This window comes from Apteryx rowi, unplaced genomic scaffold (genome assembly GCF_003343035.1).
Source record: "Apteryx rowi isolate R43461 unplaced genomic scaffold, aptRow1 scaffold_597, whole genome shotgun sequence".
In the NCBI taxonomy this organism is placed as follows: domain Eukaryota; kingdom Metazoa; phylum Chordata; class Aves; order Apterygiformes; family Apterygidae; genus Apteryx; species Apteryx rowi.
The window spans coordinates 10,029-23,006 of record NW_020450868.1 but is presented as its reverse complement, the minus strand read 5'-3'; the positions used below and the strand labels follow the sequence as shown (position 1 = coordinate 23,006).

The window sequence follows — 12,978 nt, the reverse complement described above, 5'->3', positions numbered from 1 at the left end:
ATCTCTATATATCTATCTTTATATAGATGTCTCTCTCCCCCCATATCCATACATATCTATATATATCTTTCTTTCTTTATATAGATCTCTCTCTCTCCCCCCCCATTTATATCTATATATAGATCTCTCTCTCCCTCTCCCTCTCTCCAAACACACAGGAACAGGCAGACCTGTAGCTGTGTGTCACATGAGGACACAACTACTTCTTCAGACACCCGAGAGAGAGAGGCACTCAGGATGCCCCATTCCCAGCACTCACAGCTCTCATGCAGCTGCCTCGGGCCCGCTCCTTGGCTACAGGACCTGGGCACGCTGACAGCCCCAAGATACACACTGGTGTTTTTTAACCCATGCCTAATGCACAGTACACGCTGCTTTTCCCTCCCTTCACCCCACACAAGGAGTACCTTCTTCCCAGTAGAGAAGGAACCGAGAACCAGAGCCACCCTTTCTGCTTACCGCCTCGGAACAGGCTCTCGCTGCTTCCTCCCATTGTGCTCCCTTTCTCCTGGCAGGTGGGTGGCTTCCAACCGGGAAGGCAATGACAGTGCCCTTTGTTGTTGCATACCTGCATCTCAAAGGAAGGGGCAAAGAAAACACGCAACAGTTAGTTAGTTAGTTAGCTAGCTACGAGGGGTCACCACCTCCAAACACTTGGCATAGACATCACGGCAAGTTGCATGAGGCAAAGCCTTTGGACACACAACTTGCCCAAGGTTCACGTGCACACGCTCACACACAGACACCCGTTTGTAGGCAGGGCCCTCAGCAACCCAGTGCCACAGCCACTTCCCACTGCAGAGGAGCAGGAGCAAGTGGAAACGCTGAGATGCCAGGACCGAGGTGATTTCGCCCTGCCAGCGTCACAGGCAGGGGTGCTCTCCCTGAGGCCACATCACCTTCTGTCCCATCTTTGGCATTTTGGCCCAGCCTCCAGAGAGGCTGAGCCGCTTTCTACTTTGCAGGGGCAGAGCTGAGCCCGCCAGCCTGCCGCTTCTCCCACACCTATAGAAGAGAGACATTTGCTCTGTAGCTGCTACAAGGAGAGACTCTGGGACTTCCCCTGCCAGGCAGCCACCCCCAGCCCCTTCTCCCTCTGGATACATCGTGCCGCTTGTGCGAGGGAGGGCTCAGGCAATTCCCATGGTCTGCAAACAGCAGTGCAGGGCATCATTACTTACACCRTGATTGTGGCACTTTGTCTTTATTTCACACTTGTAGTTCAAGACGGTAGCAGACACACACTTCTGGTTCATGCAAATCTAGAACCCAAACAAACACAGGCAAAACCCACTCAGCAGACAGCACAAGAGTCACAAGCACCACCTTGCTCTGGAGAGCCACAGGGTTTTCAGGAGCCCGCCCCAGAGCGACAGGCTTTGACCCAGACCCTGTCCAACAACAAGTCCGTACACGCGCGGATCCCAACCCGTTCGGAAGACTGCTGCTCAGAAATGCGGCTGCTACCACAGCACGACCCTCTACAGCTCTTCCAACCACAGAGAAAACACCAGCATTTCTAATGAGCACCTACCATGTGGTCATCGCAGACGGTGCCGTCGTTCACCAGCATCGGGTCCCTCTCCGCAGGAGGCTTCATGTAGTCTAACGTCACACACAACGAATTCTGCACCCGTGCATAAATGACCGCTGCTCTCTCCTTAATAAACGGCTTATGACCCGGATATTCACAAACGAGCTTCCCACACCGGAGATCCCTACAAACACATCGAGAGGACGTTCCGAGGCCGCTGGTCCTCGCCACGGCCCTTCCCACGCCTTACCGTGTGACTCGCTGACGCCGAGCCGGCTCGTCGTGAGCTGCTCGCCGTACAAACGCTCCCCAGCACGAGGACTTCCTGCTCACGCTTCGGTCCCCTATAGGCCTCTCTCTCACCTCTGCTTCACGGCCCTCACCCGGGACGGCTCGGCACGGGCACCTCCCATTCCCCTCCTGGCCGCCATCGACCCACACACGTACAGGCAGAGGTTCCACAGATCCCACCCCCCTACCACCAGGAGAGCACGCTTCGCTCCTCCGCGACCGAGCGGCAGCATTCAGAAACAAGCTCCGCTACCATTTTGCCCCACATCTTGGCTCGCGAGGTTTCCCGCTCCGTGGCAGACCGTGCTGCAGCTGGGGAAACCGCAGCGCCGCTCCTTCGTGACTGACTTACTTCCACGCGCAACTCTGGTAACCGCTCCGATCGGAGCCGCAGTGTCCCATTCTGTCCCTTTGGCCGTTAATTTCTTCGTAACAGGCCAAGGGCCCATTTCTGGCACCTGGGGACACAGGCCATCACTTACTTACTTGCACTCCATCCAAGGTCTCTCCACGCAGACGTGGCGAGCCACGACTTGGGCCATGCGACACGTCAGCACCTCAGCCAGGCACTCTGTTCTCTCCCAAGTCTCCGGGAGCGTGGCTGTGCAAGAACCCAGAGAATACAGCTTTCACACTTCCGCTCAATACAAACTAACTGCTCCTATACATTAGTCTACCTGCTTCACATCCTCACTGGAGCCCACACAGAGGCTTTGCTGCAATGCAGAGAAAGCCAGGCTTCTCCCAACACAACTGCGAGGCCTTCAGGGACATTGCTAGGATTCTCATCCCAGAGAACAGGGCCATCTGCTCCCTACGGCTCCCCGACACAGTATCGCCTAGCCAGACAGAAAGGCACGCGCTGCTAGGCAGTCGCGACCTGTGTGCCACGGCCTGCCAGTTCCCTCTCCTGCCAGGTATTTGCACTACATCCAGGTCCGTCCTTAACACAGGACTCCCAACACCATCCGCGCCACAAACGTCTGCACACATGTCGCCCTGCAGTCGCAAGGCGTACGCTCCTTATCAGACATTATTCTAAGCACTGGGACCCTGGTGACCGAGCCATAGGCGAGACCGGGCCGCCGGCGCGGCACTACATCTCGCCCTGGACGCGACACATCTCCCAGGCTGGCGGTTTCCGGGAGGCGTCCCGAGCGAGAATATGCGTACCGAGAGCCGGCTCTCGTCACCCCCACCTGCCTTTGTAGGACGCTTTGGACCRACCGGCGATGTGCCCCACATGACCTGGCAAACCAGCACAGGAGCTCGTGGGAGCTGCCGATCGCGAAGCCACAGCAGGTGCTGCCTCGCTTACGGGCTGCACAACACCCCCTTCACCCCCCTGACAGCTCTCTCACGGGCACTCGTTCAGCCGCAGCAGCTTTCCTCACCTCTTTTCTGTTGCTCTCACTCTCTGCCTCCACACTCCTTTTCGGACAGCACTTTCCTTTCTCTTTGGAGTTCCCTCCTTCATCCTTCAGAGACCTCATCTGTCGCTCACGGTGGCAGACAGTCTCCATTCATGTTCATTCAGCTCGTTCCCATTCACACAGAGATGCGCGCTTTCTCCCAAACCTGCTTTGCTCCCTGCTCCCAGCACCTATTCTCTTACTCAACCTGGGAGCACAACTTCACTTCTATTCACGGCCAGGCTAGTTCCATTCCATTTCCCCGAGGCTGATTGCCCCCCCGCGCTCTCTCTTACATACTCCTCAGCCAGTCCCCGGGCTACGACAGCAGGCTGATTAACAGCCTTCACGACGCTCGCTTCCCTGCTTTCCTCCGTGCCTCCTTTTCCTTCTCACGCACATGTGGGTCGGACTTCCGTCACAACTGGGCTTTCCCGACGCAATGATTTCACACTAGAGCTTTGGCGTGCATGAAAAGCACCCTCCCCGCTATGGGATCGTCCCCCCCACGACCGTTTGTCGCCGTTACCTTTCCCGAAGATCTTCTGACACTGCTTGTCGGCCATCTGGCAAACTCCGTGGTAACAAAAAGCGCTCCTCTTGTTGCAGGGATGCCCGTCCATGACCCAGAAGTTCGGCGTGCACTGCCCAGAGGTACCGTTGCAATACTCTTTCAGCTCGCACTCATCCTCAGGGCTGGTTCGACATAAGGTGCCTCTTTTCAGAAACTAGGGGAAAGAGGCAGACCGAGAGGAGCTACGCTTAGCACCCACACGTACAGGCAAAAGATTAACACTGTTACTAGGCAAAAAGAACGTGCTGGCTTTCCAGATTCACCCAGACTTAGGGAAAAACACCAGTATCTTTTCCAGGTTCGCCACAAACCACCTTGACCCCTACAAAAGATTAGCGCTCGGATCCGATCTGCAACTTCTCTCGTCACATTACCTTTGACCAGCTACGTAGCATCGGGGCTGCCACCTAACTAGACCTCGATTCTTCTCCCACCATTTTCTCAAAGACACTGATACTCTTCAGCAAACTGTCTCACCTTCATGCCTGCTGAGTTACGGTCTTTCCACCACAGAGTTTCCAGATGTCTGAAATCCAGACGCTCAGGAAAGAGATTTCAGGCATACCACAGCATTTGACATTCTTGAGCATTACATCAGCCACTGAGAAAATGGTCTGCCAACTCTTCGCAAACGCTACCGCCAGCTGCCCTTCTATACACACCGTTTAGAGCAGATATGTTCCAGAAAGCAGAGCGGATGGCCCCGAGCGAGAGGAATATCAGCTCCGCTCGCTTCTGACGCTAGTGCTCAACCTTGCCTCTCTCCATGCAGTACACTTGCAAGACCACAGTCGCGCTCACTCAGGAGCTGTGCCTCCAGTCGCAGGCCCCCGGGATTTTTACACATCGGAGGACAGTCGGCACCTAGGTAGTCCGCCATGATGCAACACTCTCAGTCAGCTTTCTGCACCTTCGTTCCAGCCCTCCCATCCGAAAGACCAGCAAAGCCCCCTCTCGCGACACTCCCATCATGCAGCCCCCCGCTGTGGCTCGAGCCCATCCAGGCGGCTTTGGATGCTTGGGGGGCCAGGCGCAGATTTATCCATGATACTGCACACCATCGCCGAAAGGAGTCTAACGGCTCGGTACGGCCCGTGCTGCAAGGCAAAATGGGGAAAATGCTACAAGCCTTGCATGTGGAGTTAAGGTAAGGGGTCTCCTTGCTCTCCGGTCTGACTGACAGTACTTGGAAAGAGGGCAAAGTCGCTGCTCCCTACAAACACCATCCTGAGACACAGGCACCTTGTTGGCAATAGTGCTTCGGGCAACTCCGTTTCCTATGATCTCACGGAGTCTTCTCGTAAGAGTTATAAGGGGTACTTTCAGGTGGAAAGACAGCCCCATTTTTAGCTACCAAGTCCCATTATGCACATTCTTCCAATGAGGCTCGCAAACTAGCAATGTCCACCTGAGGCCCGCTTTCAGGGAATGCCAGGTGACCATTCCCGATATGCAGCTTACCTGGCATCTCCAGCAGCATGGCCCGGACAGGCATTCGACCCCTTTCTTGAGTTTGCATCCAACTGTACAGCACTGATCACGCTGACATTCCTGAAAGTTAACAGCAGAGATGATTAGCTAACAGATCAACTTCAGCTCAGCTACCTCTCCCTTCACGGATGAGGAGATACCGACAGAGGCAGCTTTGCCACTCTTCCCGGGAGCGGCCGTAATCACAAGCATCCTCCTGAGGGGAGCCGTGTCCAAGACATGCCAGCTGCCACCAATCGACCACCCATGTGAAGGAGCTACAAAGCAGCTCCTCRGGCAGGACACCCCGTTCGGTCCTCACCGCTGCACGGTACTTGAGGAAGACATTCTGTGTGTTACGAGGCCACGGGGGAACCACTTCAACGGCTGATGTGCCTCACGGACACAGAGAGCGCTTGCAGATGCACAGGCTAGGCTGCACCCAGGCCGTTGCAACAAACGGGAAGGCAGCTACCGACAGCGTGCTCGTCCGCCTCCAGACACAGCCAAGTCCTCTGAGGCCCTCTGGTGGCACCCAGAGTACTGCTCCTACCTTCTGCTTTCTCCATGGACTCCGCATTAGCTTGCAAGCTGTCAGCAAACCAGAGGCTTGGCATAAGCTCGCCCCTGCCTTTCCAGCAAGGGGCAGTTGCGCCGTTCCTCCTCACGTCATAACCGCCCGCCCGTTTTGTGTAGGTACCCCGTTGCCAAATGAGATTGGAGGCATCGCAAAGCAGACAGCTTCCGTGACAATCTCTCGAGAACCCCTGCGGGTTGCTTCCCTCAGGGGGGATGGAGAGGAGGCAACTGCACGTTACCGCTAAAACTGGTCATGAGCTCACGCCATCCACTATTAGGAGCAACACAAGCGGACGCCCTCTTCGACAGTTGCTTCGCACATGACTGCGACCGCGGCCGAGCGTCTGCAGAGCGCCCGCGCTCGAGTGAGGTGCCGCGAGGCCCCTGGCTGGCCCTCTCTGCCCTCTACAGACCTCTTGTAAGTACTGGAGCAAGTCACACCTCTCCCCTGGATATTTCTTACCCCCTTAGGCCCCGAGCCTACTTCTTTCTTTCTATGCCCAGGCTCCACAACTAACCTCCACTGAACCACAGTCACAAGCCTCTCCCGGCTCCACCACTTTGTTGCCGCACACGGGAGCTTTATACGAGATGTCCATAGTTGGCTTATTCCAAAGACATTGCCCTTCTCCAGTGGTGAGAAAATGCTGAAAGTCTCTTATGCTGCAGCTGCTGAAGGCTTTTGTACCAGTCGAGCGTCTGAAATTCACAGAAAACCACTCCTGTAAAAACAACCTGCATTTTGGCGACTATGYGTCCCCTTGTGCCCCCAGAAACGGGGAGGCTTTCCGCTGGTGTCGCCAGCAGAGCCTGGCCGCTATCCGAACCTGCCGGTCTCTGCATGCTTCTGTACTTTTTACCTGCTCTGCCTCTCACAGGTAGCATTTCTGTGACGGTTACTCTACACACACGCACACGACACACGGCGGGAGCGCACGCTTTCCAGCCCTACATCACTCCCAGGGCCTTAGACCTTGTCAAACCACACRGGCAACGAGAGTCAGGGAGGAAGTCTTACGCTGCATTGCTCTGCATTAGGCAGGTGGCTCCCGCGCAGCGACAGCTCCTGGAATYGTCGTAGCCTATTCCCAGGCTCAGCCCCAGCAGCTGCGCGAGGATCACCGAAAACGTCTCCAGGGTCATAGCTCTTCGGTACTACAACAGCAACAAGGACAGACCTAGGACTTCTGTCACCTCCGGACACAGGGCTCTCCTTTTCTCCTTTGGGGCTCTCAGGGGCTTATCTGGCGATAAACAGGCCTGACTGACAGAGTGCATGCCCTGCAATTTCGGGGTTTGCGCTCTTCACATCAGAGGGGGCAGGAAGCTAGGAAAACTGCGACTGCTTCTGACCCCAACCCCTGCTTGGACAACTCTGGGCAGAGGATCTAGCCGTGACGGCGCTCGGCGGGAGCTGAGGGCAAACACCGCAGCGGGCCGCGAGGCCTCAGAGCTCTTGCACAAATAGCCTCAGGCGTGGCCCGGAGCAGAGGACCGCACGTGACATGGGGCAGGCCCGTCTGCGCTCCCCACTCACGTTAGCTCTGTAATATAGCGCAGAGGTTGCTCCGCATCTGCCCATCTTGCAGTCGCCCCCTCCGTTCCTACCGCGAAGGGCAGCGCTGCCTCTACCGCCAGGGGGTTCTTAGTTGTGAGGTCAGGTGTGGGGCTTGCCTCTTTCTTTAGGCAAAGGTCAACACTTCACCGAAACACAGAGTATGTTACGGGTTCTAGGAGACAGGTTCAACGGTACCGTACCAGGGCAACCCCTCCAGCATAGTTCTTGAGACACAGCCTTCTCACAGAGGATGCCCCCACATAATGGGGCTGCTCCCGGTACCTGCGGAACAGAACTGGCTCTGGGTCACACGTAGGCTGCTGTACATCACATCGACAGCTTCCTACCCCTTTCATTCCCAGGCTGCCTAATGGAGCTAATCGTGCTTCTCTTACACAAATAAGTACGTTATGTCCTGGAGCCGCAAGACACGATGCGTATTTTTCCACTGCAAAAATCTCTGCAGTAACTCCTCAGCATCTCCCGTGGTAGGGATTTTATTCTTTTCTGTCCAGAACTCCAGGGAAGTCAATACTATCGTCAGGTTAAGGCGAGTAAACATCTGGAAACACAAGGACAGACCTGATGTTCCAGAGAACCCAGCTGTTCCTCAGCATCCAGCTTGCTTTGCCTAGGGGGCCTGATCTATACCGCTACACCACAGCGCCTACACTCTGAACACAGCCACAAGCCACTTACACTGTTCACATAGCTGAAAAGCTGYGCTATCTTCTCTGTCACTGCATCCTTGTCTGCRCCCATGTAGTCATACTGAAACAAGCAGAGGAGCACATCACTGCGAGGCGACAGCGTTTGGCCCGTAACACTGTCCTGATGAATCGCTCAGTGTGCAGGGAAACTCTTTGGGAGTGCTCTCCATGCTCCCTGCTATGCCATGTTCTTACTCATACCCAGGAGGAAGGCAGTTTGAGTTGCCATTTCGCAGAGACTGTCAGGCCCTGTGCAAATTCCCTTCAACGTTCCCTGAAGCCACCATACTGCTGCACATCATAGAAATTTTTACCAAAAGGAACAATGTACCGTGGAGAGTACAAAAAGACTTACCAGAGCCTTGTCCAAAATTGCATGCACTTCCAGATATCGAGGGGATCTAGTGACAGCTTGCTTACTCTTCAAGAAAAAAAAAAAAAAACAAAAACACACATTAGTGGATGACTTCTTCACTTTATAACAACTCTGCAAAAGAGACACTTAGGTCTATAGTCAATTCGGGCACTTCAAAACCAATTACATCTGTAGGACACACGGTCCCAATCGTCTAAGAAACGATTCCGTACAATAACCACACCGTGACACGATCGGCCATGCAATCAGCCCACATCTGTAGCACCTGACATTTTGGCAAGGCCCCTGACCCACAGAAAAGGATGGCAAATTCTAACAGACCACAGAGACAGGCATCCCCTCCTTCCTACTAACACCACCTCCGGAAACTGGCTGCAGAGAAGTAACATGCACCGGCCAACTGACATGTCAGGTGCTCTCCTAATACTTTACAATCCTGGCGTTTCTGTGCCACCTGGTAAATTCCAGCAAAGGCTACATCTTTCCCGCCTCTCTCGAGCGGGTCTCTTCCACCTCATTACAAAGCACGCGGGGTCGGGTCCTTGCGTGGTAACTGCTGCCCAGAAATCCCCATCCCCCCCCACCCGGCTGAGGTCGTGCTCTGTCCTTTGACCGTCCTCATAGCTTCTACTTGTCACAGGCAGCTCAGAGACGTTATTCTTTGCACAAATGAGTTTCAAAACCCTTCAGCACTTGACATCCTGAATACACCCAGGTGCTAGGCTAGCAGCTTCGCTCCAACGTCCAGAAACAACACGCAACCTCGCAACAGGAGGCATCCTCAGCCTAGGGATTTCCCAAGTCCACATCACTTCCTCACGAGCCTGATGCCTGATTCCACAGAGAACAAAACGCAAAACTGCTGCACGCTGAACTCACTTGCATTCCTGCATTCAGCTTCTGCGAAATCTCCTGAGGCTGTGCAAGAGAGCTGTTTTCTACAAAAAGCTGATTCTCTACATTTTCATTCCTCATTGGATAAATGAGATGCTGATATCCTGGTGCAGCGTCCAGAGGCTCAATTCCATAGGTGGCATTCGCTAGCTGCAGAACCCCACTGCAAATCAAAGGCACAAAGCAGCAGCAATGGCTCCTTCGCTGCCTTCGGACAACCACCACGGACGACCCACAGCACTCTGGCTAATGCTCATCCTGCACGTGCAAGTGACAGATTTACCTCAGTCCAGAGCAGGTGCTAAGTGCCACGAGGGAACCCGGGAAACCTTCCACATAGCCTTCATAGAAGCAATCGCGCTGAAAAGGATAAAGACGTATTGATGGCATCACGGCTGGTAACAGCTTAGTGTCTTGTTCCTAGAGACCTGGATGGCGCTGCAGCATCAGACCTTGCTGCCACCTGTGCCACGTTCCCCCTGCCCCTGCAAAGAGCAGGCTCCCAGGAGCAACACGCAGAGCATGCAGGCAAAAGCGCGGTGCCACAGGAACAGACCGACACAGTGCAAACCTTCCCTGATCGCCTTATGGTCCTTGTCCCTTCATCAGCTCACTAGCATCTTTGGGAACCTGTTACTTTCCCATGTCAGCCCACACTGTGGCAGGATGCAGGCCAATGCACGGCCTCGGCACAGCTCTCCTCCCGAAAGCTGCATTAGCCGGGCAACACGGCTATTGGCCTCGTAGTAACGGCGGCTCCCAGAGCCAGCCCGTGCCCACAAAGTGCACAACAGGCTTCAACACAAGGTGTGGGATCGTTTGAATCACCGCATCAGGTAGAGCCTGTCAGAGGTCGTGCCCACACTGCCTGCACACCCCTGAGCTCCTGTGCCACAAACCAGGAAAGCTGTCTGGCTGCTACCCCACGCCTTAACCTCACCTATAAAACTTCCTCGGGAGCAGCACTCCTGCAGCAGGACGTCAGGCAAGACACTGCTTTGGCAGCGGTCCAGCTACTTGCTCGATCACCAGTTACCGCAGCTCTGCACCATCTACAAGGGTTGCTTCTCACTAGAGTGCAGCCGCACCTCCGTCCTTGGGAGAGCGCCCAAGGAAAGGCTACTTGGGCTCTTCCTAAAACTATCCCTATGCCAAGAGACAGGTGACTGCAGACCTGTCTGAAGGGGTGACGTGCAGCCGTCCTGAGAACATCCCGCCGGAGCTGGCAGTCTGTCAAAAGAGCTACAGATACCCGCCCCACCACTGCAGACACCTGAGCCACAGGGACACGCTCCTTGCACAAGCTGCGGAGGCTCTTGGGCCTCATCTGGGGGGAGCCCCCCGCTGCCCATGGAGGACATTCTTCACTAGAGGACAGCAAATCTTAACGAGTAAAATCCTGGCGCTACTGGCTTTCCTTTAGGCCTGCCAACTTGCAATGTCTCGGAGTAGGATCTAAATGCTTAGCCCTGGATTAACCACAGAAAACCAAACAAAGTCTGCCCTTGCGATTTCTCACATGCTTGGCTGCTTTTCACCAGGGAGAGCTGTGCTTTAGGAGGAGAACCAGAAAGTGAACAACCCGCCCGACGCAACGTTTCCTGCTCTTTCGCAGAAGCTCCTGCTAAGGGCTGAGGGAAACGTGCTCTTTGGACTCTGGACAAGATTGGCCTCATCCTTACTCTTGCACCTAGTCCAGGGTCCATCATGCAGCAGACACAGGCTGACATCTGAGAGCTTCTCCTTGGTTGTTGTGGCAGTGTGGCCCTGCACTAGGCACGTATGAGTACCTTCCCTCACAAAACGGATTGGCGTACCAACCCAGCAGATTGCCAGACCTGGCTGAGCTCATCTCCAGAAATGACCACCTCCTACAGCTGTCCTCCTATTGGGACATTCACTGCTTAGATGGAAGCATCCACAAGCAGGGTGTTTCTGGAGCACCGCAGCAGGCTGTGCGCTGGGCCGAACGCGAGCCACATCAGCCCCGCAGCGAGCCGGGGAGCCTGCTTTCACAGGCAGAGCGTCGCAGACGCTGCTGCAGGCGGCGGCCAGGCAGAGCGGTATCAACCACTTCTGCGTTTGAACACTACTGTTTCCATTACCTGAAATTCTCAGGGCCAGTTTTGGTTCCCTTGAGAAAGTTCCTGCTGGCGAAGTGTCAGAGATGAATACAAAGTGTGCAGACTATTCCAATAGAAGCCAATCTTAGCTTTCTAACAAGCATGTTTCTTCAGAAGCACTACTTAAATCACCTCTGCTCTCTCAGAATTACGAAGGTATCGCAGACAGTAAACAACTCTTACCTTGATATGCGCAAGTTCGGACTTCACAAACCCCCCTCGGCTGTCAGTATAAATCCTGAGGTCGTTGGGCAAAAACACTCTACATTAAAAAAAAAAGAGACAGAAATTTTGAATTCTGCTGTTACCCTTACACATTGCGGACACTGCAAGAGGCAACTGCGCTTCTTTATTCTACGGCAATGACTCCACGCTCTTTATCCAGCCCCCTGTGCCACTTCAGGGATCACTGTGCGCACCCCCTTCTCCTGCAGCTCCTGTCCCCCCAAGAAAGCCTTCTCGAGCGCAGCAGCTTGGAGCAGCCCTGGGGTCACGCAGCTACGAGCCCTTCGACACGCTGTGAGGCACGGCAGCACCTGCCATCGCAGTACATGTCCCCAGCTCCCCGTGCACCCAGGGTTGGGGCCCGTTCCCGTCCACGTTAGTGACCGGGCTAAAGCGCAGGAAGGCTCCGTGAGGACGGAGGAGACGTGTCCCTGCTACAGCCGTGGCGTGGTGTGCTGAGCAGCAGTTGCCCCGTGCGAACCCCCAGTCCCGAGAGCAGGGATCCTGGCCGAGGCTGGTTTGGGGCTGGCGGGGCAGGGGGGACGCGACGGACCACACCGCCCCCCTCCCAGCCCGGCCAGGCCCGCCAAGGCCCCACTTACTGCTGCCGCAGGTGGACGGTGCGGGGGGTCCCCTCGATGGGGACGACATAGGCCAGGGCGCGCTGCCGCGGGGAGCACAGAGAGCAGGGTTAGCGGCAGTCCGGCCGGCCCGGGGGGCCGCAGGGAGTGGGGTGCAGCGCTGAGCGCCGGGCCTACCTGTGGGGCGCCGCGGGGCGCCGCCACCCGCCGAGGCACCGCCACCTGCGCCCCGAGCCATGCCGCCGCACCGGGGGGGAGGCTCCGCACTCCGGTCCTGGCCCCGGCCAGCTGCACGCCCAGCGCGGCCAGCAGCCACAGCCAGAGCCACAGCGACAGCGCCGCTCGCATCGCCCCAGCAGCCCTGCCGGACAGGGCGATGGTCCCTGTGGTGTCCCTGCGCTAATGGTGATGGACCTCGGGGTGTCCCTGCACTAACGACAATGGCCCCCGGGTGTCCCCACTCTTAACGGCGATGGTCCCCGCGGTGTCCCCACGCTAACCCGGGGTGTCCCTGCACTAACGCCGACGGCCCCCTGCCCCCGGGTGTCCCCACTGTTAACGGCAGCGGTCCTCTGGGTGTCCCCGCGGTAACGGCAACGGTCCCCTGCCGCGGGCGTCCCCGCGCGAAGGCCAACGGTCCCCGGGTGTCCC

The 12,978-nt window shown here is 56.0% G+C and overlaps 1 protein-coding gene across 1 annotated transcript in view; it reads right to left on the bottom strand.

The window, feature by feature from the left end:
- Positions 1 to 12,675, bottom strand: part of LOC112974199 (disintegrin and metalloproteinase domain-containing protein 32-like) — a 21,406-nt gene extending 8,731 nt beyond the window's left edge. The window contains exons 1-17 of the mRNA XM_026082914.1: positions 12,595 to 12,675; positions 12,349 to 12,410; positions 11,705 to 11,783; positions 9,682 to 9,758; positions 9,384 to 9,561; positions 8,484 to 8,543; positions 8,118 to 8,189; positions 7,814 to 7,980; positions 7,619 to 7,700; positions 6,879 to 7,015; positions 6,379 to 6,559; positions 5,273 to 5,362; positions 3,767 to 3,965; positions 2,178 to 2,283; positions 1,535 to 1,718; positions 1,182 to 1,262; positions 460 to 568 (exon numbers count right to left, since the gene is read on the bottom strand). Of these exons, the coding sequence (XP_025938699.1) occupies positions 460 to 568; positions 1,182 to 1,262; positions 1,535 to 1,718; positions 2,178 to 2,283; positions 3,767 to 3,965; positions 5,273 to 5,362; positions 6,379 to 6,559; positions 6,879 to 7,015; positions 7,619 to 7,700; positions 7,814 to 7,980; positions 8,118 to 8,189; positions 8,484 to 8,543; positions 9,384 to 9,561; positions 9,682 to 9,758; positions 11,705 to 11,783; positions 12,349 to 12,410; positions 12,595 to 12,675 (1,945 nt within the window). The remainder of the gene's footprint in view (positions 1 to 459; positions 569 to 1,181; positions 1,263 to 1,534; positions 1,719 to 2,177; positions 2,284 to 3,766; positions 3,966 to 5,272; positions 5,363 to 6,378; positions 6,560 to 6,878; positions 7,016 to 7,618; positions 7,701 to 7,813; positions 7,981 to 8,117; positions 8,190 to 8,483; positions 8,544 to 9,383; positions 9,562 to 9,681; positions 9,759 to 11,704; positions 11,784 to 12,348; positions 12,411 to 12,594) is intronic.
- Between the last annotated feature and the right edge of the window lie 303 nt (positions 12,676 to 12,978).